Source organism: Diachasma alloeum, unplaced genomic scaffold (assembly GCF_001412515.2).
Source record: "Diachasma alloeum isolate Michigan unplaced genomic scaffold, Dall2.0 Dall_scaffold_00214, whole genome shotgun sequence".
NCBI lineage: Eukaryota > Metazoa > Arthropoda > Insecta > Hymenoptera > Braconidae > Diachasma > Diachasma alloeum.
Genome location: NW_021680379.1, coordinates 2242121 through 2268463, shown reverse-complemented (window position 1 = coordinate 2268463; position 26343 = coordinate 2242121). Strand labels below are relative to the sequence as shown.

Genomic DNA, 26343 nt, shown 5'->3' with positions numbered 1-26343 from the left:
GGAGTCGACAGAGGATGAAAGTAATAACAGCAATAAGATATTACAAGAAATAGTAAAAATAAGTAAGAGTAAGTAAGAAATACCAAGATCTAGCGCACATATTAACTGAGGCCTGATGTGTGCCCCTCTAATCAGTGTGACAGAAGGGCACATTAGAGCTCGCTGCACAATCGGCCGACTGTACGACTAGGGTTTTCCATGGTTTCCCTTGCAGTCCTAGCCCGAATGGGGTACAGTTAAGAGTAAGACGACCCATGGTAACGCAGAAAAAATCGGAAGAGAGAAGCGGGAGAGGCAAGGCAGACCAATGGGGAGCCTATAAATCCGTAATGGTAGTAGGAAAAGAAATATGAATGAATATAGACAGGGAAACAAGAAACCAAGTTCTTGAACGTGAATAACAATTTGAATATTCAAGCTATCACATTAAGGAGAGCATTTTTTAAATTCAATTGTAAATAATTAATAACAAATCAAATATCGAATTCAGTGATTTTGCATCGTACAGTCACGAAACGGAAACAAATTTCACAATATCTTAGATACAAAACAATCAGAAACAATGGAATGTTCGAACATGTTTATTTATAGGGGAGGTTGTGGTAAAACGGCCACTTGATTTTTTTAAAAATGTTATTGAGGGGTTGAAATGTTGATGAAATTTAATCATTTTTTTCCAATATAAAGAACAATTGTTTCCCTTTGTGACGAGCCTAAACTGAACTCAATTGATAAGTTTGTTTCTAAGTTATGAACAAGTAAAAAAAGTCTAAAGTGTCCACTTTACTCCACCCTCCCCTAATTGATTGGAAATTTTAACGAATAAACAATTGAAGAATTCAGACAATATCAGGATGGCTTTGTTTGATGTGTTTCTTCAAATGATATCTGACTGTGAGCTGTAAGGACTTTTTGGGACAATGAGGACAGTTGAATCGTCCCCCATAATGTTTGACCCATGTATGGTCTATCACTGCCACTCGTTCTGGTGCATTAAAATCACACAATTTGCATGAATAAAGGTGAGGGCCAGTGTGTTGATATTGTTTGCTCCAATCAATTGTGAAGAATCTCGAATCAGAAGCGAGAATGTATCTGCTGCCTACGCGTATCCGAAGATCTTGTTCTTCAGCTTCAACTTCATTTGATATCCCTGTTGAAGGTCCATTGTCATTGTCTGGGTTTGTGAACTCATTCTTGAGATCTAGATCCGCTGGTGCCGTTTCATTTACTATTGATTTGCTGCGATGGAGATTTGGACTTGATTCTTTGCATTTCCCAGGCATCACTTCCTCTTCATCTCTGTCTACATTCTCTACTTCCTCATTTGGATAGGATGATACGTTTCCAGAAGGTAAGGTTCCCGCGACAGTACTGCAGGAACTCGAAATAATTTCCTCCCATAATGGTAATTTGTTTTCAAGCTCTTCCGCACGTGTTGCCAGAGGAAAAGGATCCTGTATCTCCTCTCGAAGCCATTTCTTCTCAGATTCTAATTTTTGAACTGTCATATCATTTTCTTGCAGCTCACATGTTTCTGTTGGGGCACCTTCCGTAGATTGATGAGATACAAGTACTTGTAATCTGGCGTTTTCATCCAGCAATTCTGTTACTTTCTGTTGCAGCACGGTTTTTTTGTTTGTTTCTTCAACTAGGCGTGATTTCAGATCTTCTATTTCCTGTTTAGAATCTTCTTCTAGTTCGATCATAATTCGTTTCTCCTCTTCGGAGAGGGTTTTCATTTCTTCTCGTATTTTATTGAGGCGGGTTGTGGTTTCCACAATGTGAGGTAATCTGTCGTAGGGGACCAAGATTCCTATTTGGAAGTTTGAATCTTCCCATGGAGTTTCAAGATGCCAATCAATGGTTGGAAAATGTGTCGGTGAGTGAACAAAATCGTTCATTTTATGACTTTTCTCACTTGCTCCACTTCTGGTGTTATCCATCTGGAATTTTTTTTATCAGATTACTATTTCTTCCATCATCATTTTAACCCTTCGTTACTCGCGTGAAACTGCCTGACGTGGCTACTTGTATCACGGCGCCGCGCCTTAATGTAAACTGAGCGCGCCGTTGTAAATTTTCTCTAAACCGGGGGTGTTGGCCGTGGTTAGAAATAGCTGAATATGCTTGTGTATAGAATCAGTGAGGCACACCAATTTTTGCATATTTTTTAATGACTTTTTTCGAAAGTCCTATTTTTTTTTACTAAAGATGAAAGAAACGTGAAGTTGTTTTATATCGAAATATGTCAAAACTGCCTGACCGCTAATCCTCAATTCTGATTGGTCAATGAGTCACGTGAAGTAGTAGCTGAAAAAAATTCCTGGTATTTTCAAATTCTTCAAATGCCAAAAATTTTTTCTGCGTCATATTTTTCATTTTTTCATGTGTGAGGTTTATCTTTATATCAAAACACATTTAAATTGCCTAATTGTTGATCATGAGAAAAAAAAAGCATTTCTAAATTTTTTTGCACTCACAAATTATTCTTCACTTCCCAAATTTTAATTTTTTCATATTTATCATCCGCACAAATGATCAATTCTTGCTTCTCAGATTTTCATACATAAATTCTAAACTTTACAAAATTCATGAAAATTCTTCGGTTTCCCAAGTAATTCGAGAAAAATCTTTGAAGATCTACGGTTATATGGAAAACTGTGAAATTTTCCAAAGAATTCAAGAAATTTTTTCAGTTTTCTAGGAAATCAATTCATAACCCTCCTCTCATTCTTCAACAATTACAGATTTTAATCAGATTATTTTAAAAAGTAAAAAAAAAAAGAATTAATCGAAGATTAAAAATTATTCATTGATGTTTCACTCTTTATTCTCTTAATTCTCTTCAAGTCATTATCAATATTTATAAAACATCTATGAGTATATGAAGTTTAATAAATTCGATTTCTTCATGTTCACAACTAATAGATGAGCGCACGCGACAGCGCGCGCACAGTTCTAGTTATAGGAAAAAATTGAACTTCACTCGCACGGTGCCGTGGACGCGAGTAACGAAGAGTTAATATTTTAGTATTTTTCCGTATAATACGAGGAGAAAAGAAAAGTGAACTATTCAGTTTTTTTAATAAATGAGTATAGTAATTGTTGTTACAAATTGGCAGTTTGCTTCCGAATGGGTTCAGTTTGAACTTCTTATTTCACCATTCTCTTGTTCCATTTTTTCATGTTATAGTACTTTTATCAATTGAAATGTCATTAAAATTTTGTATATTATTTCGTTCTGTCAAATAATTCTATATTCAGACCCCGTTTAATCAAGGTTCAATCAGGGTTTATTCACGATTTAGCCATAGTATTATTGTCGTTTCTTTGAGCCAAGATTAAGTCCACTTTGTTGACAATTTTTTGAGTGATTGTTGAAAAATCGTTTTTTGGAAAAATATCAATTTTTTCGAATTTGTACTAAAATCAAAACATTGGAATTTGGAGATGACAAAACGGTCCACTTTACCCCGCCTACCCCGAGCATTTTATGAACAACCTATTAAAAAAACGCATAACGGCAACACGCGTTTTGATCCGCGCACAAAATTTTCGGGAAAAATTTTTTAAAAAAAGCGAAGACAATTTTTTGTGTGATAATTGTATTGTTGACATCAGATCGCAGATAATTTGTTCTTGGCACATAACATCCGTTGATAAATTATCCGATATTCCATGTGTTTACCATTTCGGATGATAATAAACAGTCCATAGCCGGCGAAGGCTCCCTCTTTTCAATTATAATCAAGCTCACTACTTCACAATGTATCCCCATTTATATTATCACCGATAGCCACGTTACCTCACACGAAATTTGCTTGCCCCAGCGTTGAGGCATGTAATTCCTACAAATTAATATCAATTTTAATTACGAGTTAATTGAAATGTAAGTGAATTGTATAAAGTATATTCATAAATCAATGAAAATAACGTGCTTTTATGAATCGAGGAGGATTTGGAAATGTTTGTTTTGTGTATTATGGAATTGAAAATTATGGATTAAATGTGATCTATGAATTCTAAGTTCAATTTTTTTCTTTTATGCACTCCGTATTGCTTCAGAACGGGATAAAGTTTAAAAAAAACCCTTCGGAAATTTAACGGCGACTATTTTGTAACTCGGGAATAACGCATGAGGGGAAATTGTCGGTGGAACAATTGACAACGGATAAGTTCTCGGCAGATGAAATGTTACGGAACCAAAATGTGACGTAATATTTGAATGGCCGAACTGTGGACAAGTATTATTTGTAGCAGCTATATATCTAGATATATCTACAATGTAAATCTAAATAATGCATATTCAGAGTTAACAACCGAAAAATATATAATTAATTGATTGTGGACTCTCCTGACTGACCTTATAATTGATGTCATTCGAGCCCTCAACCGTGACGATTATTTATTCTTGTTTCTTGGCTGACATCAAGTTATATGCTTCGGCTACGCTTCTTGTTTTGCTACTGTCTCAGAATTGACTGGTTCTGACAGAGTTCTCTTCCTTGCATTCTTCTACATCACCTGCTGTCCACTTGCATCTATTTTCTCACCCCCAAAAAGGAACTGCACTTAAAAAACTATTAAGCACTACTTTTTTTTATGATTGTCCGGGCATTGAAGTGACACAGAAAGTGCCCAGCAGGAACCAGAGTTGGGTAACTGGCTGAGGGGCTGTCTATATATCACGTAAGGCGTTCAAAAGGGGAGAGGGTCTAAGTTTTGGCACTTGTCCCTACCACAGTGAGAGGATAAAGCCACTTGGATTAGAAGAAGAAGAGGGTTTACGTTTCCTTACCTTCCCGTATGGAGAGGGGGGTCGGGGTCCATAAGAATCTTACGTAACACGTACGAAAAACCTAGCGAATTCGCTAGAGACAGCTCTATTCGATTTCTATTGAACTCTCTATTAGTTTTTGGCCGTTAAAAAAATTATTTGTGCCAAATCCGAAGCGTTTGAACTAAACCAAAATTGAATTGTATAAAATCGATTTTGTCGCAAAAACATGTATTTTCTAAATTCGATAGAATAAACAAAATATACTATACTATAACAAAATCGATTTCATACAATCCAATTTTGGTTTAGTTCAAATCGATATTTGTGTCTTACAATAGCATTTTCTTTTGCGACTATTCAATCGATGAACAAAGTGGATCAATCATAGAATTTCTATTTCTTAGAATTTTTTTTCTCAGTGTGGTAACACTCATATACTTAAAAATACCATTAGGTGTGTTTGCAGAACTCATGTCAGCAAAAACTCTGACATTATACTCAAAACTCTTGTATTCGGTGTCAAGTCGATTTCTTTATGGACCATTTTTCCAGGTTAATATATCCCTGATGATAGAGAACGAAGGATGGTTTCTGCGTATAAAGAAACCGTCGCGTTAGAAGTGTGAAAATAAAAAATTTCCATTCACACTTCAGGTTTCTCGTAATTAATGGAAAAATGGAAAGGTCAGGACAATCATAAATTCCAAAATAAAACAGAATATCACCACTAATAATCTTTGAAGAATAACTAAACTAAAATTATAAGTGAAACTTTACGTTTTGTTTCAATTATAATTATTATTCTCATCAGTATTCCCAAGAATTAAAAAAAGTTGAGAAAAAAATTTAATAAAACAATTTTTTTTGCTTGAATTGCGCCAAACAATCTTTTTATTTTGACTGTTCCATTTTGCCCCACTGTTTCAATATGGGTGAATGGAAAAAAACAATGTACGTGCGGGTTATAAATGAAATAATTGAAAACGATACAAATTTATAAATTTTCATGTTTATTCATCTTGAGACTACGTGCGGACTCTTCACGCTGCGAATGAGGACACTCGAAAAAAATCAAAAAGCCTAGTCGACTTTCAATAAAATTTAAGAATGTCTATAACTGTTCTCAAAAGCATCCATGCACAAAAAAAAATTAACAGAAAAACTTAGCGAATTCGCTAGACAATTCTACTGAATTTCTCTTCAATTTTCTGTTAGTTTTTGGCTGATTCTATTAAAATATTCAATAGAAAATATTCTACAGAAAAAGTCAATAGAATTCGATTTTTCCAAGCTAGTCAAATTCTCCAAGTTGTATTCATTCTATTTTTCTTTTCATTAAGAAAATCAAACAAAATAACTTGGAAAATTTTTTAGAAAATATCTTAATACTTTTTCTATAGAATTCTTTTTATTGAAAATTTCAACAGAATCGGCCGAAAACTACTAGAAAATCCAATAGAATTGTCTAGCGAATTCGCTCGGTTTTCCCATTAAATTTTTTTGTGTGTGCCATTTAAACTTCTGTTACACTGAAAAAAAAAAGACTTTTGCGAAGTATATTTACTTGCTACAACTAAATGTGTACAAATATTTGCATAAGATATGTGTAAATTGTCTTGTAGTTAGTATGCTTGGCAAAAGCAATTTTTTTTTCTCAGCATACTCCTCAGAGTTTCAGGATTTTGTCAAATAAGAATCACTGAAAACTTCATTCAAGACAAATTAACTATCCGAAGCTTATCAAAATGCATATGTTTCACGTGTTGCTTAATACCATGTCTCCTTCGTAAATTATTAAAACAAAAAGGGCACTTAAATCTTCCCCCGTAGTGTTTAGCCCATATATGATCCTCCATGAACAATCTTGTATGTGTCGAGTACTGGCATTCTTCGCATGAAAAGTGGCGACTGTTCACTTGTTTATAATGTATCTTCCAATCAATCTCGAAGAATTTTTCATGTGAAGGTAGAACGTACAGCTCGCCGACCCGAATCGCATTGTCTGATTCTGAGTTTGTCGTTTCTACTACAGACTTCTCTGCTCCATCACTGTCGGAAGCTTGCAAACACGATGAAGACCCATCTTCCTCTAGTATTTCTTGCAAAAGCTCTGCAATATAATTCGGACCTGAAGACTCATCGCCATTGCGATCCTCGTTCTCTCGTCTTGGACTTGATAATTCGCATTCCGTCGTCATCCCTTCCTCTTCAGAACTGTCTGCATCGTCTTCATTTCCTAATTTCAGTTTCTTCTTCAGATCCTGTAGCCGGATGCGCAGTGAAATTTTCTCAGATTCCAACTTCGCAATTTTCTTCTTCATCCTTTCAAGTTCAATTGTCTTGGTATCGTACTCTGCGAGTAGTGTTGATCTCGAATCCAACTTTTGCTGCAACTCTGTTATCTTGTTTGCTGCAGCTTTTAGCTTCGATCTATCTACTGAGGTCTGATGAAACATCATCCCTCTCAGCTCTGTGTTTTCATTCATCAGTTCTGTGTTTTTTTGTTGTTCCTCGATTGTCCGACATTCTGCCGCTGCTTGGGCCCCTCGTGACTCTTGAATGACTTGACTTGTTCCCACCAGGTAGAATTGCAACTCTGTTATTACTCGCTTGGAAACTTCTTCTCTCACCATTAAAATTCTCCTCTCCGCTTCACAAAGAGTGTGCATTCTTCTGCGAATTTGATTGAGCTGAGAGTTAGTAACTTCAGTGGCGGATGATATATTGTGAAAGATCGCACTTTCTGCTGCCGAGTTTGGATTTACCCTTCGAGATTCAGGGGAAGAACCACCGGAAGAAAGATTGAGGGGTGCCGGGTTTCTCGTGTCCCAGATTTTTTGACGTTTCGCAGCTGGTCCACCGTCTCTGGCCGAGGAAGAACCTTCGATGTGGGTTCTGCCCATCTGGAAGTTTTATTTTTTATTCATTATTTATTATTCTCAATGGAATTCTTAGTAAATTCACGGAAAATTCGCAACTGGCCGTCAGCTGAGAGCCTTCAACCCAATGATAATTTTTTTTTAAATTGTTATTTTTGTGCGAAAATGTCAGGATCTTCTGAAAAAATTTTGCACTATCTGAATTGATTTTTTTGTTCGATTTTGATCTCGCAATTTCAACTCGATCGATGCCCCATCATTCAGGGAAACCCGAAAATTCAGAATCTAGATTTTAAAAGTCAAAAAAAATTTGAACATTTTGAAAGTGTTTTTTCATTAATATAGATGATTTCAATAGAGGAGATATGAATAATGTATAATTACCGTGGCAAATGATTAATTTGGCACCCACTTTTACGATGAATTACTAATCACTTACGCTAATCATTTTCATTGATAATTGTATTGGCGATCAGCAGTCAGTTTTGTCGGGAATTGAGAACATAGGAAAATCGCTCTTTCTTTCTTCTTTGCGCCTCCGACAAAAGTGACAGTTGATGGACAGTACAATTTTCAATTGACAAGATTGGTGTAAGTGATTAGTAATTCATCGCAAAAGTGTGATACAAAAATTCTTTAAAATATTACAAAATTTTTCAAAGAGCTTCTTTCGTACAATCGTCTGGTTGCGCTGTGTCAAAGGATTTATTATTTCGTCTTTCCTCCCCCATGATGGCGACGGACAGGGCGCTATTTGCCACGGTAATTATACATTATTTATATCTTCTCTATTGAATTCACTACTCAATATTAATTAGAAACGCTCTTTCAAAATGTTCAGATTTTTTTACTCTTTTTCCAAGCGAAATTCAAAATTTTCGGGGGTCTCTGAGTGACGAGCATCAAGAAGAAATTTCGAGATAGAAATCAAACAAAAAAAAGCAATCTAGATAACATTCGGCAGATAATGAAGCCGGACCTTAAACTAATAAAAGATTATTTTTAAAATGTTAGAATTTCCCAGAAGATTCCCCGATGGGTTTAACTGCATTAAATAGAAAAGATATATTCAAAAAACGGATCATATTGAAGGGAATAAAGAAATTGAACTACTCCCACTACCTCGATGGTATAAGTTATTGCTTTGGACTCCTTCGATTGAATTTTGTATATATTCTTGCTGCGTTTCCTGTTTAGCTCCTGTCTAAGAACTGCCTATAGACTGACTGGCGTCCCGACTGAGGAGGACATTTATTTACATACCCTCTCTTTACCTTATCCCCTCTCATATCCATTTCCCTACTTGTTGAAACCAAGTTCATCCTTTGACCTGTCACTGGTACCTGCCGAGGGTAGCTGGGAGAGTGGAGGGGGATCAGAAAAGGGGATNGTATAAATATAAAATTTGTTTTTTGGAGGATCATTGAAAATGAATTTGATCTTTCTGTTATTTGATATGAAACGTTGAAACGAAATGTACAAATTATTTTTCACCTAGTTTATAGTTTTTTCTATCCCCTTTGTTCTTCCATTCCAATTTTCGAGCCTTGTGTCTGATAGTCATTATTGTCATTTTCAAAAAAATTCGAAAACGCAGCTTTGCGTGGTTTCTGTCGGTGTGTAGCATGTAATAAACTTATTATTCAATCATTTCATAATGAATCACCAGAAATAATTTTATTTAAATGTAGGTATAGATAATTTTCACGTCGATTTACAATTTTTAGAGAAATTAGGAATATTTGAGAAGATTTTTCGAAGATTTAATGATTTTTTATTTATAGTTCTCAAATATTGTACATCAATGTGGACTTTTCTGGAATTTTTGAAACTTTTGGTCAACTGTTGGAGAATTAGACAAGTCAATTACTATTATTAATTTATTAAGTATTAATTTTCACGTATTTCCTCATAATTTTGTTATCAATTCATTGTTTTTTCATCAAAAACGAAAAAAACAAAACAGGAAATTATTTTTCATGTATTTTGAACACGCCGTACGCGGAGGGATACACCACCGTCCCACCGCGCATGCGCGCGTCGGTGGTGGGGGAAGTAGGGGTTAGATGGAAAGATCACTCTCATATTGTCGCCAGTATACGGCTCAGTGTTGTCGATTTGGTGACTTTGTCACTAAATCTGGTGTTTTTAGATGATCAGCTAGTGACAACAATTTTTAATTCTCACCAGTGACAAAAAAGACTTATTTAGTTGAAAAATAACTTCAAAAAGTTTTTTTTTTAAGTGGTAGCCCGTACGCTGCACCTGATCCTGTGTCAATTTAAGAATTCCCGCGTTTTGATGTATGAAATTTATGTTTTTTGGGTAGCTGATTCCGAATTTCTGTCTTTTTTCCAAAAAATCCGGCGTTCTATTTGTTATTAACAATTTAATTTTTTAAGCGATCATATCACATAACAAGTAGAACACCGGATTTTTTAGAAAAAAACTCATAAATTCGGAATTAGCGGCCCGTAAGCGGCCGTAAATTTCATACATCAAATAACTGGAACTCTTAAATTGACACAGGATCAGGTACAGTATATGTGAAGATTGGGAAAATTCACGGTTGTAATAAGAAAAATGTCATAAGACAAAAGCACATTCTTGCTTCCAAGAGCATATTAGCGAAGATGTTATGTGTGAAATGTAAATACATTGTGACATAAATAGTATTCCCAATCGTATATGATCACAGTATCTACTTCTTGTGAGTATTATTTTAGATAATTTCACTAGACAGGTGGAACGTATCTTCATTTCGTTGAGTGTTTGAGAATTAATGAAAAAATGTTCATAGTTATGAATTTTTTTTCAATCTGGCGACTTTCGAGCCCTAATTTTCTTTTTCCCTATAGCGCTGGTGACACTTCATAAACCCCAATCGGCCACACTTGCATCCCACAATTTGGCCTTTCGGTAGGTATTATGAAGGATTCTTATGATGAATTCCCGGAAATTACTTTGGATTTTTCCCGACTGTTGTAGACTGGAGTCTTTTGTTCAAATATTGCCGATAGATTGAGGGTATTTTTATTGGGGTGAGGCCCATCATTACAATCTCTGCAGGGGGCCGGAGGGCTGGGGATTGGCCCAAAGGTGAATGGGGGACTTGCGTGCAGCTCAGTTTTCTTTAATTTCTCTACTTATCGATCCTACACATAACCCAGAGAAGCTAAACGAAAAGAATTGTGGGGAAATATTGCCTAAATAGTTTATAGTAATGGATTGAAAATCAAGTATTTGTGAAATATATTATTTTGTCATTCCGGCCGTAAGGCAGCGTTTCACGGCCGTCATGACAAAAAATATTGTTCGTCATACGGTCAAGAAAAACTTTTTTGATGAATATGAGGTTTGCAGCACGAGCCGAAGGCGAGGGTGCGAGGATGATCGCTTGGCGAAACCTCATATTCGCCAGAAAAAATTTTTTTCGGCCTAATGACGAAATATACTATTTCGACCATGACGTCACAAAGTGTCATAAGTAATGCTAGGTAGCGCTCCGTTGGTCGAATCTGGGGAGAGTGGGGAGTTGCCGCCATCCATTGCATAAGGCGCACGTGAACATTCGGTTAGATTGGCTCAAGAAATTCTGTGATTGATCCAGCGGTCGAACCACTCTTGTGACGTCATTAGCGATTTAAAAACGTTTGGAATCATCAACTGTCGACAATCAATTACAATTAGTCCTACAAAATTCCAGATTTTTTTTGGCAGAGCGATGAAACTGCCACCACTAGAAATTTTTGCACGCTGATTTCAAATCCATCGTCCAAATCTCATAAAATGGCGCAGTTTGTGAGGGAAAAAATGTTCGAGTCCTCAAAATGAATTTATGAAAAAATGACCGATGAAAAAATGACCGGGAAAAAATGACCTCATTTTGAAAAAATGAAGAAAAATGAGAACAAAAAACCCTAGAGATTCGCTACTGCATTCATTCAATCAGTCAGCGGAATCCACTATTCAAATTCTCGCTGGTTCAGAACGGGAAAGAAACCAAAACACAGGCGACTTTACGGACAATAATCATCCAGCCACTCACCCACCGTCACAAGTGAGATTTCCATTGAAATTTCAAGGAATTTTGTCATTGAAAGTCGATAATTTTATAGAAAAATCCGTGGGAACTAAAATTCCATTCAATCATTCTGCGAATTTGACAATGAATATTCATTTTCACTTGAAAGTTCATGTAAGTTGTGAAATTTCCATCTTCCTGCCGCTAAAAGATCAGAATTTTACTCGAATTTCCAAAGAAACTTGAAATTCCATTAACTTTTTCGCCTTAAATTAAATTCAAGGTCTTTGTCCAGAAAATTCCGCGAAATTCTACAACAGTGTACCACTATCCACTATCTTTCAAGAGCGTTCGAATGAACCGTTCTTTTAATTCGGTCATTTTTTTATTCGGTCATTTTTTCGCTGGCTATTTTTTCTGAGGTCATTTTTTCCTCGGTCATTTTTTCGGCCAACCCCTCAAAATAGCCCAGAATTTCTTTTAAAATTTATTTAAAATATAAAGCCGTCTATTGAAGTAAAAAAAAAATAACGAAAAGACCAGAAATTATAGTTTTAGGTGGAGTAGGGTAGTTTTAATCAAAAACAGGAAATTGTTCCTAATAAATTCCGCATTTTTTCTTCAGCAATAGTCTGAAGTTGCATGGACACGTGGGATTTCAACCGTTTAAGTTTGAATGACGATTTTTTGCTTATTACTATCGTAACCCTTCCTGAAAAACTTATTAGCTGAAATTAAATTTTTCTATCGGAGAAAATAATATTGAATTAATATTGAATGACGCACGTCCAAGTGATTCTCGATTCGTGAAGAAGATTTATGTTGAATTGGTTAGTATTGAATCCACCACTCTTCATTTGCCTATTACTCTCAACGACTCGAGTGGTCTTTATTCATACTACTTTAATTGAGCCAGTGCCTTGCATTAATGAACGTTCTTATGTAATTCAAGTTTGCTTTTGTTAAAATCAATCTATGAACATGCTAAAACCGTATTATAGGCACGGTTCACACTGCCTCCACAGACTAGAGAATTTTATAGAGTTTATATTTGCAATGAACGCTCATAATTATCTAATTAAGGAAATGCACTATAAGGGCGAAAAATGATAGTCAGTTAATCATTATTTGTAAAATTGGTTTTTAATTCACAAGAATAAACCCATGACATTATGAAGAAAAGGTCTATTCTATAGACCATCAAGCTTTACATTTTTTAATTAACGTAATGGTATTATGGTCAGAAAGTAGTTGAAAAAGCGAAGAGTAACATAATAAAACTCATTAAAACATTATATAATACATTTGGAGTCAGCGCAAAATATTAAGAATTGCATATAGGGAATAAAAATCAAAATAATTCTTAAAGTTGCTTCTATAGACGCATTTGAATAGAGTATCGATAATTTTAGGGTCTTCTCTACGTTATCCCTCGAGAGATAAGAAAATGCTGAAGTTATTGATGTCCCACAAGTAGACGCTAGAAACAAAAATGTCCCTTGTTATTTTGCATTCATAGTTTTGCATATTTTGGACACAGTTTTTCCGTGGATTGAATGGTGATGTTGAAAAGTTTAAATTACATTTTTGCTTTTCTATCGATTAACTTCCTGTAGGATCAATGACTTCCTTCATGAACTGCAGCATCAACAGAGGTTTTTTGAGATAAAACTCCTTGAAAGATTCTTTATGAATAAGTTCCTTCTTGTTATCGAGGATGAATTTCATGCACTTCTTGGTCAACATCTCAGCCCGATGAGTGTCAGCAGCATCAAGAATTTCAAACACATTTTCAATCTTCAAGTTTTTGAGTAACTTGCTTTCGCAAAGGTCCTTCAATTTCCCCATATCGTATTTCTCACCGAACATTAAGCCCCCTATGGCTATTTCAATATCATCAAATCTCCAATCCTTTCCAGTGTACGGAAGTTTGAGAACAGCTTTAACAACATCAAATCCTACATCTTTTATGACAATACGACTTTCTGCTGCTTCTTTCATGGGAGAAGTTAGCATTGCATGAATAACTGGACTAGCTGCACACAAAATCAACTTGTGAGCGAAAATTTTCTTTCTACCGATAACAATTGTCACATCACTCAGCGATTGATTCATCAAGAAATTTGACATTTGGATGTATAAATTTGGTGATTCAGTTAATGTCCATGTTATTTGTACGGTTATTTCATGTTCACCATTCATGGATGGAGATGTGAAAGACCAATTACGAAAATAACAGTACAGTGACCAATTATTGACCGATTCGTTTCTCTCTGCAATAACGCCATGTTTTGCTTTTGTTATCTTTAAATTCATATCGACTTTAGTGGGTGTACTATCAGACTTTCCCACTGCAATGTCGATAATGTGTTCCATCTCATTCGTGTTCTCTCCAACCTTCGGCTTTGGATCGCCTGCACGCTGAACCCAGATGTGAACTTCACAATCATTATCGACTTCAGATTTGAAACGTCCAAATTCTACAAATTTTCTTCCATTTCCAGGTGTTTTAAATTTGCAAGAGTAAGTTCCCGTTATCTTAGCTTGATGAGATGGGACTGCCGTCATTTTCCTGATATAACCGGTAATCAGGCTGAAAAAAAAATTTTTTAAAAATGCGATGACTTCTTCAGCTCATGTTCTTCATACTCACTTCAAATGTATTTAAAAATAGTACGACATGGGGAGGGATATAAAAATGCGGAGAATTGAATCAGTAACGAAGCAGTAAAAGGGCTTCAGTCGACTTAGCTCTCATCTGAGTTTCCAAGAAATATTTCTGAATCTAAGGGAGATAACGTATTTTTTGTAATAACCTTTTTTTCAGAGCAAATTAACTGCTACAGAAAATGTTTTATCAAAAATTTGGCTATCTCCCTTAGATTGTGAAATATTCATTAAAAACTGACAAATAGTCGAAATCGACCTACACCGTTTTACCGCTTCGCTGCTGCCATATAAGAATAGTTGCACGAATAGTTGCATCGACTACAATTGCGTTTCCGCTAATATAAATTTTATGCCTCTAGGGACGGAAAACGGCGATTCTAACCTCGCTTCGCTCGGTTAAATCGCGGTTTTCAGTCCTCGAGGCATAAAATATCGTGTGCTACACGGCAGTAAAAGTATTTTCTGACTCATGTGATTATAACTCTCGCCTTCGGCTCGGGTTATAACGTCACATTCGTCAGAAAATACTTTTACTCCCTAGGGGCACAATATACTATAAATTTCGTTTCGTTTCTACCGATATAAATTTGAACTGCATCTCTTTTCCACCGCAATTTTGGATGATGTTAGACAATTCTTCACCTGGTGGAAAGAAGGCTCAATGCTTTAATCATTTTTATCAAATATGTTTGAATGATATGATTGGATCCTAGACCTCGTCGCGTACCTACACTGAGAAAAAAAATTTCGTTTGCCAAGGAATTATTTTCTTGAGAGAAGAATACATTTTTTTAGGAGTGTATTTCTTCAGGTCAGTCATTCCCAGATGGTCCAAGTCCATCTCCAAATATTACAATTATGTTGAATTATGGGATGATTATGCTACGTATGGCCTTGAATAAACTCCATTAACAATTATTAACATTTAGAATTATTCCAAATTATTTTACGTAAGAACATCTCAAATTTGAAAAAACTGGAAAATAATGTTGTTCATTCAAAGTCATATGCAGCATAATCATCTCATAATTCCACGTAATTGTAATATTTGGAGATGGACATGGACCAACTGGAAATGACTAGCCTCGAGAAATACATTTTTTTTTAAATTAATTCTTCTGGCAAGAAAATGATTTCTTGGCAAAAATAACTTTTCATTTCAGTGTAGGACTAGGATTGGGTCCTAGACTTAGTCGGTCTGTAGCAGTTTTTGAAATGAACCATTTCGTTTTTTAAATGTTTATATACAGTGGCGAGCAAAAGAATTCGCACATTTAACCCCGAACCAACCGAAACAAAATCTTTTATACAGAGTTTTCTTCAGGTGAATTCAACGGAATAAATTTTTCAGGAGTATTGAGAAAGGAGAGTGCAAGAAATATCGCAAAACCGAACAAATAAGTGAAGTCTTTGCTCATGCACGACTGTATGCTCCCTTGGGAATGAAACATTAAGGTTATGAATACAATTTTGTTTCATGGATCATTATTTTTGTACCTGTTTGCAAGGCACTGAACAAGACCCTCATAAAGTTTAATAGTTTATTGCTATAATCACTGCATGGAGCTCGCAGGATAGCGAATTTCAGAATAACACATTGAGTTCAGTTTGAGTAGTTTTTGGGAAATGGCGATTGGTGACACTAGCGCCAGTGACTAAAAATGCGAATGCGTCACATGATCCGTTCCATGTTAGTCATGTGACTGTCAATGACGGTCACATGACTAAAAAATAACGGTCTTGTGACGATCATGTGACGCACAAATTTTCTAACTGCAAATCAGTCATAAATAATTTGAATGAAAATTGTTGTCAAACCATCTATATAAATGCGTAACGGCGGCCATAATTAATTTCTAATTTATTTTACACAGATAAACAATGACCATAATTTTCATTTCAAAATCCCCAGTAGATTGATACCAAATGAATTTAAATAAGAATTGATAAATAAAATATAAAGCGTCATTTATATTTTGGGAACTGATGGATGGGCGCAGCTTACGGCTTTGAGATAGCACTTTGCATGTAAGTTTATGGGGTGAATTACATTTTGATATGACTTGAATGAAATTGATCTCATTTTGAAGTTTAAAAAACAGTCTGAGAAGGATTTATAATTTGTCATTAAATAAAGAATATCAGGAAGGAGTAGGGGAGGATGAGATAAAATGGACACTTTAGACTTTTTAAAAATTATTCATAACTCAGAAACAAATTTATCAATTGAGCTCAGTTTAGGATCTTCACAAAGAGAACGACTTGTTCTTTGTATTAAAAAAAAAGTTATTAAATTTTATCAACATTTCAACCCCTCATGAACATTTAAAAAAAAGTTAAAAGTGTCCGCTTTACCTCAACCACCCCTATTCCCTTAGAAAATATAGTGGTGGGGGTGCAACGGATGTGACGTCGGAAGTGTACTCCTTTTACATTGGCGTGCAGATTTCACAAATAAACAAAAATTTGTGACGACCACATGTAGATTAAATTGTTTTTCACGTGGATACGTCTATGATTTCAATATGGGGGGTCATTTTGGGAAACGGTTCTTATGTGCAGCGCCATCTATCGGAATTCTAGAAAATTCGAGAGAATTCAAGGAGTTTCCAGAAAATTTGAGGGAGTGCAAGGAGTTTCTAGGAAATTCGAGAAAGAAGGAAAGACCATGGACGTATCCACGTACAATTACAGCTGTATCGAAGTTACAGCCGCCTGCAATTTTTTTTAATAGACCACTGTCACTATACATCTATAGAGATGGCTCGGCAGCAATTTGCGTATGAGTGATTAGTGGTCATCATTCCAGTAGCGAAGTGGTAAAATGGTTTAAGTCGACTTATTTCCCAGTGGAATTTTTGAGGAATATTTCCGAACCTAAGAGTCTCATTTGTTGTAGCTCTCAATCGGCTCTACAAAAAAGGTTATAATAAAAATTCGTCTGTACTGCTTTTCACGATTTCTCGACTGGGAATTGGTATTGCATACTTCCCAAACTCGAAAACTTGAAAATCACTAAAAAAAACTCTTGTCCCGGGCTGTTGCGATGGAGTTTTTTTACTCGTGTAGTTGGCTAGTCCTCGCCTTCGGCTCGGACGCCAACGCCACACGAGTAATAAACCCTATCGCAGCAGCCCGGAAAAATACTCTTGCTATCGCCCTTAGATAACGAGATATTCATTGAAAACTGGTCAATACTCAATACTGACTTGTACCATTTTACCACTTCGCTACTGATTTATATGGAGAAAATTTGTACGTCGCATTACCGCAATTTTTTGATGATATGACACGATTTAAAAATTACCTATAATTTTGCATCTCATGTATTGTCATCACATATATAGGCCTTTCAGTAAAATTTATCCTTTGGTGACCTCCACTCCACGTGATTTCCACTTGTATCCATGTCTCCCACTCTTGAAAAACAAAAGATTTTTACTGGGAGGTTTATAACTAGTGTCTATAGTTACTAGACATGTAAAAACACCATGTCACCCGTTATATGATGGGTCATGCGTATCATGTCATAAATTTTGCATTGCTTGTATGATTCCATCAGTCATTTTTGATGATCCTGATAGAAATAAGAATAGAAGTGTTGATGCTATCATGTCAGCCGTTCATCAAGATGATCTCATAAGTGAAGACGACGTATTACCAAAGAAACTCTTATCGATGAATGGAAGCTGTTATTGACATCATTGCTGGGGTACTACAGCCACAATTGCATCGGGACTCTTTAACAATAAATTTTCCTGAATATCTATAAAAATGAGATTTTCATGAATCTCCATTTTCATATAATACTAGGGGGCTATGCCCCCTGGTCGCTCTATTCGCCAACTCCCATATGACCCCCGTGATCCTTATTCTGACCCTCGTGACCCTCATTATACCCCCTGTGACCTTTATTTTGATCCTGGTGACGCTTAGTTTCTGACACTTGGTTTTTGATTCCCATGCCCCTTATTTGGACTCTTAATCTGACCCTTGTGACCCTTATTCTGATCTTCATAACTCTCATTTCGATCTTCATGACCCTCGTGACTCTTATTTTGATCCTTGTTTGGTTTCAACATTCTGTTTTGCATGTTTCCATGTGATTCTATGTAAAATCACGTTTTAAAAAATCCTATAGGATTTCCCATAGAATATCCTATAGGAAATGCTATGGAGAATTCGAACATTTTCTGTAGGATTTTCTATAGGATTTTTTATAAGATATTCTATAAGATTTTCAATAGGATTTATAAGGATCAAAATGAGGGGCAAAAGGGTCATATGGAGGTCATATGGGGATCATGTGGGAGTCGTATAAGGGTCATATGCGGGTTATATAAGAGTCACATGAGGGTTACATGGGGACATACGAGGGTCATACAAAGGTCATAAGAGGCTCATGAGGATCAAATGACCTTCATATGACCCCCATATAATCCCTATATAATCTCCATGTAACTCCTATGTGATCCCCATATTATCCTTTAATAACTCTACTATGACCCTTTAGGACCCTCATATGACCTCTATATGGCACGTTTGACCCTCATTGTGATCCTTATGCCCCTAAATTTATTTAAATGATTACAAAGAAATGAATTGATACATTTTGGAGCAGATAATGACGCGTGACAGGTATGACACCATCATGGCAACGATAGTATCATACGACGTAATACACTCAATTTGAAATAGAATGATTAACCGTTGGTGACATCTAATACTCAAATTGCTCCTGACTCAGTTGATGAGTGGACTGCCGATGGCTCTATCTCAACACTTCAATTTTGTTATTCTAAATGGAAATTTGAATAATTAAAAACTCTTTGTCATCATCCTCCATCATTCGTTGGCCTTCTTTACTATTGCCATGGCTGAATAAGATTTAACGAGTATCTATGGGGGAGAATACACTACATGAGGAAACCAATTTACTGGATATTGGAGTGAAACCTCCAAATGATTGGACTCATTTGTACATTTTGTTTTCGGGTATTATTTACATTTTTCAGAGTAGGTAGTGAGAGTTCAAAAAGTCCGAAAGCACTCAGAGACAAATGATTTTTAGTCATCGCCGTAAAAATTATCATGTTAGTCTGGAATTCCCTGTCAGCCTTATACCAACTTGATTGATATGCCGCTGAGCTAATGAGATCACTCTCGGAAATAACAGTATTGCCGCTCCAGCAGTAAGCGACTAATTGGAACAAGACACTGAATACTGCCAGAATAACTTGTCCAGCAGGAATGGGATTATTGATGCTCACTACTTTTGTCTTGGAAAATTCATAATGAAGCAATAAAAATTATGGAGCTGACCCTCATGGCAAACCTAGGGTTGTTGAAATACTTACAACGAATAAATGGATTGCAGTGAGAGACGTCGTTAGCACACTCGAAACTAATTGTGGAAATAGAATAACCCCAAACACACTTTGCATTACGTCAAAAGTGTAGTCCGCAAACTTTGAGGAGCCATATCTTTGAGAAAAAAAATCGCATCAATACGGGACCGATGTCATTCTTTAGGTTCACTATTCTTCTTGTCCAGTACGGAGTTTCATTTATTTTTATCGGATAGTTTTTGCGCTATCTCGTTTGAAATATGAAAAAACCCATGTTTTTCGGGTGCCGTGAGAATTCATAAACTTCGGGCTTCTCTCAGCACTTCAATTTTATTTTCAAAATTATCCCAATTTTTTATACGATAATTCACACCTTCAAGAATTGAGCAGTGGAAAAAAAATCAATTTTTTCAATAATTTTCCTTTTTTTAAATTAAAATATCACATGAGGCTATCTTCAATTGGAATCAACCCACGAAATTGAAAAAATATCATACGACGTGATATGAAAAAATAAGATGATTCCAGTTATTTTCAATCATGTGAACTATTCCAAATATTTTATAAAAATTCTTGAAGTTTGCGTTGTTTCATTGACCGCAGGTCATTATAACTTTAGGGTTGGGTTACCTCTCGAACCCTTATTGGAATTGCTTCCACATGTGCACTCCACAACCTCTTCCAGGGCCGGGCGGGCTTCACTCGAATACGATTTGGGGGCTGAAGGGGCTGCAAACGGACTATGGAAATTATTTCAAGAATAAACACAGAAAAGACAATATCATTAATTCGGGAATTGAAGATTAACAATTCGGTAATGTTAAATATTACCATTTTAGTAATTTTATTCCCAATTTGCAGATACAGTGCATTACCAGACTGGTAATATTTATTATTACTAAATTTATCATTCTTCATTCCATATTCAAAAATATTTTCTATCTCCGCAAATCGAAAAACTCAATAAATCGTAAATAATCCATGCATCGAAAAATTTTCCATTCCTGCTTCTTCGACACTCATCATAATGATTCAGAGAGTAGGTTCAAATAATNTTATTATTACTAAATTTATCATTCTTCATTCCATATTCAAAAATATTTTCCATCTCCGCAAATGGAAAAACTCAATAAATCGTAAATAATCCATGCATCGAAAAATTTTCCATTCCTGCTTCTTCGACACTCATCATAATGATTCAGAGAGTAGGTTCAAATAATGAGGGAATCCCCCGGTACGTGGAATGAAATTGTCAAATATTATTCGCTCGATTATTATTTCCAGCATAATAGAAGGGCAATAAAATCTACGGTACTATTAATCCATTCTTCCTACATTCGACCTCTCAATCTTTCGACCTGTATTCGGACAATGAGAGCAGTTTTTCATTGTTTGTAAGATCGGTGCTGCCATCGTAAATTAAACTGCAATCATAAACGAGAAGTATTGGAACCCTTAGTTATCCTTTCTCGAATATAAAATAACCAATGAGGATACAGATCCATTTTCGTAATAATCGGCAAGTTTTGCATGAAAATTCAGTTCACGTCAAAATTTCGGTGGGAGCACTTCAAACCGTTCGAAGAATTGAGTGAATTTTTTTCTGGTTTAGTAACGATTACTTGATCAGTGACTTGATATATCTCAAAAAACATTTGATAATATATTATATGAGGTGGTGGACGCTGGTGGTGGTGGTGATTGTTTATTCAAAGCACTGGCTCTGGGATTACAAGACCGGAGCATACGGCTAATGCATCAGCGTNTGGTGGTGATTGTTTATTCAAAGCACTGGCTCTGGGATTACAAGACGGGAGCATACGGCTAACGCATCAGCGTGTTCGAACAAGTATTGTTAATTATGTTATTGCATTTTGGGATCTTTACAAATTTTGGATTGAATCCACATTCCAGAACTTGTGGAATGCGCGGGATTATTCTGTTTATATGAGCAAATCGGGGACTTATGGATCAGATGTTGAATGTCGCGCTGTATCTGAGTTTTTCAAGATTAACATAATTATATATCGTGTCAATGCAGATGGTTCATATTTCAAATACGATTTTTCATTCACCGCATGCTGATTCGGTATATTTATTGTTCACGGGCATGCGACGAGATAATGANCGGCTAACGCATCAGCGTGTTCGAACAAGTATTGTTAATTATGTTATTGCATTTTGGGATCTTTACAAATTTTGGATTGAATCCACTGGGATTATTCTGTTTATATGAGCAAATCGGGGACTTATGGATCAGATGTTGAATGTCGCGCTGCATCTGAGTTTTTCAAGGTTAACATAATTATGTATCGTGCCAATGCAGATGGTTCATATTTCAAATACGATTTTCCATTTTCACCGCATGCTGATTCGGTATATTTATTGTTCACGGGCATGCGACGAGATAATGATTTGGATGGTCATTTCCAGTTATTGAAGCCAGTGCACAGAGAAGAGGAGGGTATCATTTCAAATGGAGTGAGTAGTGTAGAAGAAGCGGTCGCGCCTTGTGAAGCATTGAATACTTCCACCGAATCACAATTGATTATAGAGAACAATAATTTTTCGGAGCCAATGAATCAGGCAATTATTGCCGAAACGGAAATAAATATTGTTGAAGATTCCCCAATGCATGCGAGTGAATGTCAGAATCTTCGGGATAGGAATGAGGAATTTATCGTTGCCTCTGAAGAAAGTGAATCGGAAAGTTCTGAACCTCCCCGAATACGACGCAAGTTATCGTTGGGGAAATCCCACCAGGAATTAGATTTACGATACAAAAAAGCAATTCTATCAACATATAATTTATTGGAGGAACACAGAAAAAATGGTTCACTCATCTCTACCAACACACCTACAGAATTGACTGCTCATTGTTTTGAAATTTCCGATCGTAGTGTAAGATGCGTTAGTGCTGAAAAAAAAGTACGGTTTCCTCTCTGAACCACGGAAAAGAAGCGGTCGCTCTCGCATATCTTGTGATGAATTTTTCGTTGGCGTCATACGTAGAAAAATTCTAGATTTTTATGTGAATAAAACATCCGACTATAGAAAAATTGCATAGAAATTTGAAAAACGATGTTGCCGATTTTCCCAATATGAGTGACGTAACATTATGGCGTATAGTTAGACGGATGAATTTTAAATATAAAGCATATAATCGGAAACCAATCCTCATGGAGAGTCCAGAAATTGTGCGAAAACGTCGAGAGTTCTTGAATCAAATTAAACAATATAGAGACGCGGGTTATAAAATTTTTTTATACTGATGAAACTTGGTGCGGTGCTAATCACACGAAAAAATTTGGGTGGGTAGAAGATACTTCATTCGAAGAAAATGTAGACAGTTTTGATTTTTACCGATCACGAGTCCAGCATGTAGCTTCTTTGCGAGGGGGATTTCTAGTTCCGTTTGGTGCAGGCAAGAGGGTTATTATAACTCATATTGGAAGTGAAGATGGATTTTTAGAAGGAGGCATGGATCGTTTTGTTGGGAAGAAAGATGGGGATTATCACAATGAAATGAATTCAGAGCATTACACAGAGTGGTTTACGAAGATCTTGACACTCTTGCCCGCAAAATCGGTAATCGTCATTGACTTAGCTCCATATCATACTACACTCGATCCTGAAAAACGTAATCCAACAAAGGCGTGGACAAAAGCTGCCACCATTCAATGGTTAATTGAAAGAAATGTACCATTGCCACGGGATATCATTTCCTTTGAAACATTAACGAAAGTTCAACTTTATAATTTAGCTAAACCTCATTTTTTTGAGAAATCTCATCTTTTGGATAAAATTGCGAAGGAAAATGGCGTAAAATTATTGTGGCTTCCAGTCGCTCATTGTGAACTCAATGCTATTGAGTTGATTTGGGCAAATGTGAAAAGTCAAGTTGCTCTTCAGAATAATACTTTTAAAGTCAATGACGTGTGCCGACTATGCGAGAATGCAATGAATTTAGTGACGAAAGAATTATGGAAAAAATGTGTGGAGCATGTTCGGAAATTGGAGGATAAATATCGTGAAAAAGAAAGCATGATGGCCATGCATGTGGATTCATTTGTTATTCACGTAAGTGATGATGACTCTGATTCCGAGGAAACACTTTATTTTTCAAGTTCAACTTGAGAATAGATGGGATTTTTATGAAATAGTGAAATCATATCTGTGAATTACAATCATCTTTAAAAGTGTAGAAATAGAATTGTGAATTTGAAAAAAAAAGTGGTAAAAAAAACGTTTATTTTCCACAGGTATTTAATCCATCGGCCCTTTCCAGGGCTTCCAATTGTTTAAACGTACGAAACTCGTTCATTCATTTTTCCATTTGAAACTGAACGTGGTCAAATCCTCATCATCGTCAATCGTACTGTCGATTTTTTCTGTGGTCGTACATAGAATAAGCTGCCATTCCAAATTTCTTCAGATTTTTTTACGCATCCTGCGAGCTCTGTTATGTTTTTCTCCAAATTTTCCTTTCAAAGGCTTGTAATTTTTGTATAAGTCGATAAACCTAATTTTTTTTCCTTTACAAAATGGAGATCTTTTGACACACTCTTCATATAGAGATAGACAATTTTTATTTTATCGTTCTTTCATCGATTTCTTTAGAAAAACCTTAAAAAATATCTAAAAACGGCTAATTTTGAAATTGGAGTTTTTAAATGTATTATAAAAATATCAGTGAATACATTGGATCAAAATAAATTGTCACCGGAGGCCGAAGTGGAAATCCCATTGCATAGTTTTGATTTATAATTTGAACATAAATATGAATTCATGATGAATGACTACAAAAGTTCCAAAATTTGATTGACGACAATGTACGTTTTGATCACGTTGAGTTCACATGGGATATCTCATATTTTTTAACTTTTCAGCGACAATCCATAAATCTTAATTATGAGTTTGAATCGATGTCTCCATATTACAAAAATAAATTGGATTCAGAACGGTTATTTCTCTCAGGGCCCCCGAGTTCCTTGTCCCGCTCCTGGGACAACTAGAAAACAGAATATGTGGAAAGGATTTTCCGGGTTCGAAAGGTAACCCTATAGTAAAATCATGAGGATTTGCGGCTAGCATCATAATGTGTTTGCCGGAAAAATTCAAGAATTTTTATAAAATGTTTGGAATAATTTACATAATTAAAAATCATTGGAATCTTTTTAGTTTTTCATTTTACGTCGTAGGATATTTTTTTCAATTCCGTGGGTTGATTCCAATTGAAGATAGCCTCATGTCATATTTTAATTTAAAAAAAGGAAAATTATTGAAAAAATCGATTTTTTTTCTCCACTGCTCAATTCTTGAAGGTGTGAATTATCATATAAAAAATTGGGATAATTTTGGAAATAAAATTGGAGTGCTGAGAGAAGGCCGAAGTTTATGAACTCTCACGGCACCCGAAAAACATGAGTTTTTTCGTATTTCAAACGAGATAGCGCAAAAACTATCCTATAAAAATAAATGAAACTCCGTACTGGACAAGAGGAATAGTGAATCTAAAGAATGAGATCAGTCCCGTATTGATGCGATTTTTTTTCTCAAAGATATGACCCCTCAAAGTTTGCGGACTACACTTTTGAAAAGGATAGTAGAACTCGTTAGTTGATGGATAAGAACGCGGTAATTCACATGTATAACTTTCCAATAAACCATTACCGCACAATATGTTGATAATGTTGAATACAATAGATCAGCTCTTGATTAGGAGTTATATGTGGTTTGCCCATGTCGGTCTGAGCGTGTTCAAAAGTTTTTGGTTTCTCACTGAAAGTCGAAATTTTATAGTTCTCGCAGCATTTTCTCACCCGGAAGTTGAGTATCTTCAATTGAGTCGAAATATGAAGTGTTAGGGCCACAATCAAATGGTCATTCATTAGAACCATTAAAGTCCCGATGGTAAACATTAAATAATCCATGGCCAACAAAATCCAAAAGTTCCACGACTCAATAAACCTTCGTAACACAGAATGCCTGTAACGACAATAATAAAATGTTTTTGTATATATGAACATTTGAAATTGATATACCCGATCACTACATCATCGAATGTTCTATGATTTTCGTCTAAACACTCTATGTAGAAAAATAATTGCGCGAATAGCACATTTATTATCCATGCTATGCCGAAAAATTTCAATAGTTTGATGGTTCCTGACACCATCGTATTTCTGTAAAGTGCTGAAAGAAAACCATTATTACAGACTATGAACATTATCTTCTCCTAGTTAAGTGGTCAATAGACTTAGGTTGACTTAGTCGGTCAATGACCATTAAGATAAAACATCGTGAATTCTTTGGAAAATAGCAAAATTTTTGTAGAAATGCTCTCTGTAACAGGCATTCTTCCCGACAGGACAGGTCGTCAGACGACATTTTCCATCAAATGTTGAAATATTCATCGAAAATTGGCTCAATGCAGATATGACTCAAACCGATTGACCGCTTCTTTATTGATTTCTCACATGTTTGAAATAAGTTACCTGTTTCTTCAGAGCATGGAAGAGTTGTCTCCCATACGAGAGCAGTCGCAATGAACTTAATATCTGATCGACGCCGAAGGAGATTTGCACTTTTGAAGCATCCACATGTGTGCGCAAATATCACAAATCCGTTTAACGTTAA

At 35.7% G+C, this 26343-nt stretch overlaps 2 protein-coding genes across 2 annotated transcripts; both read right to left on the bottom strand.

The window, feature by feature from the left end:
* Positions 1–370: 370 nt before the first annotated feature.
* On the bottom strand, positions 371–4747 carry LOC107037252. Its single transcript, XM_015255713.2, has 2 exons — positions 4367–4747; positions 371–1946 (listed from the first exon to the last, which is right to left on the bottom strand). The coding sequence occupies exon 2, from the start codon at positions 1944–1946 to the stop codon at positions 840–842; it is 1107 nt and encodes a 368-aa protein (XP_015111199.1). The 5' UTR covers positions 4367–4747; the 3' UTR covers positions 371–839.
* Positions 4748–13007: 8260 nt separating this feature from the next.
* LOC107037157 (speckle-type POZ protein A) lies at positions 13008–14062 on the bottom strand. Its single transcript, XM_015255545.1, has one exon. The coding sequence runs from the start codon at positions 14060–14062 to the stop codon at positions 13289–13291; it is 774 nt and encodes a 257-aa protein (XP_015111031.1). The 3' UTR covers positions 13008–13288.
* Between the last annotated feature and the right edge of the window lie 12281 nt (positions 14063–26343).

Coding starts and splice junctions, on each gene's coding strand:
- LOC107037157 (XM_015255545.1), bottom strand. CDS start 14,062: ATGGAACACATTATCGACATTGCAGTGGGAAAGTCTGATAGTACACCC.
- LOC107037252 (XM_015255713.2), bottom strand. CDS start 1,946: ATGGATAACACCAGAAGTGGAGCAAGTGAGAAAAGTCATAAAATGAAC.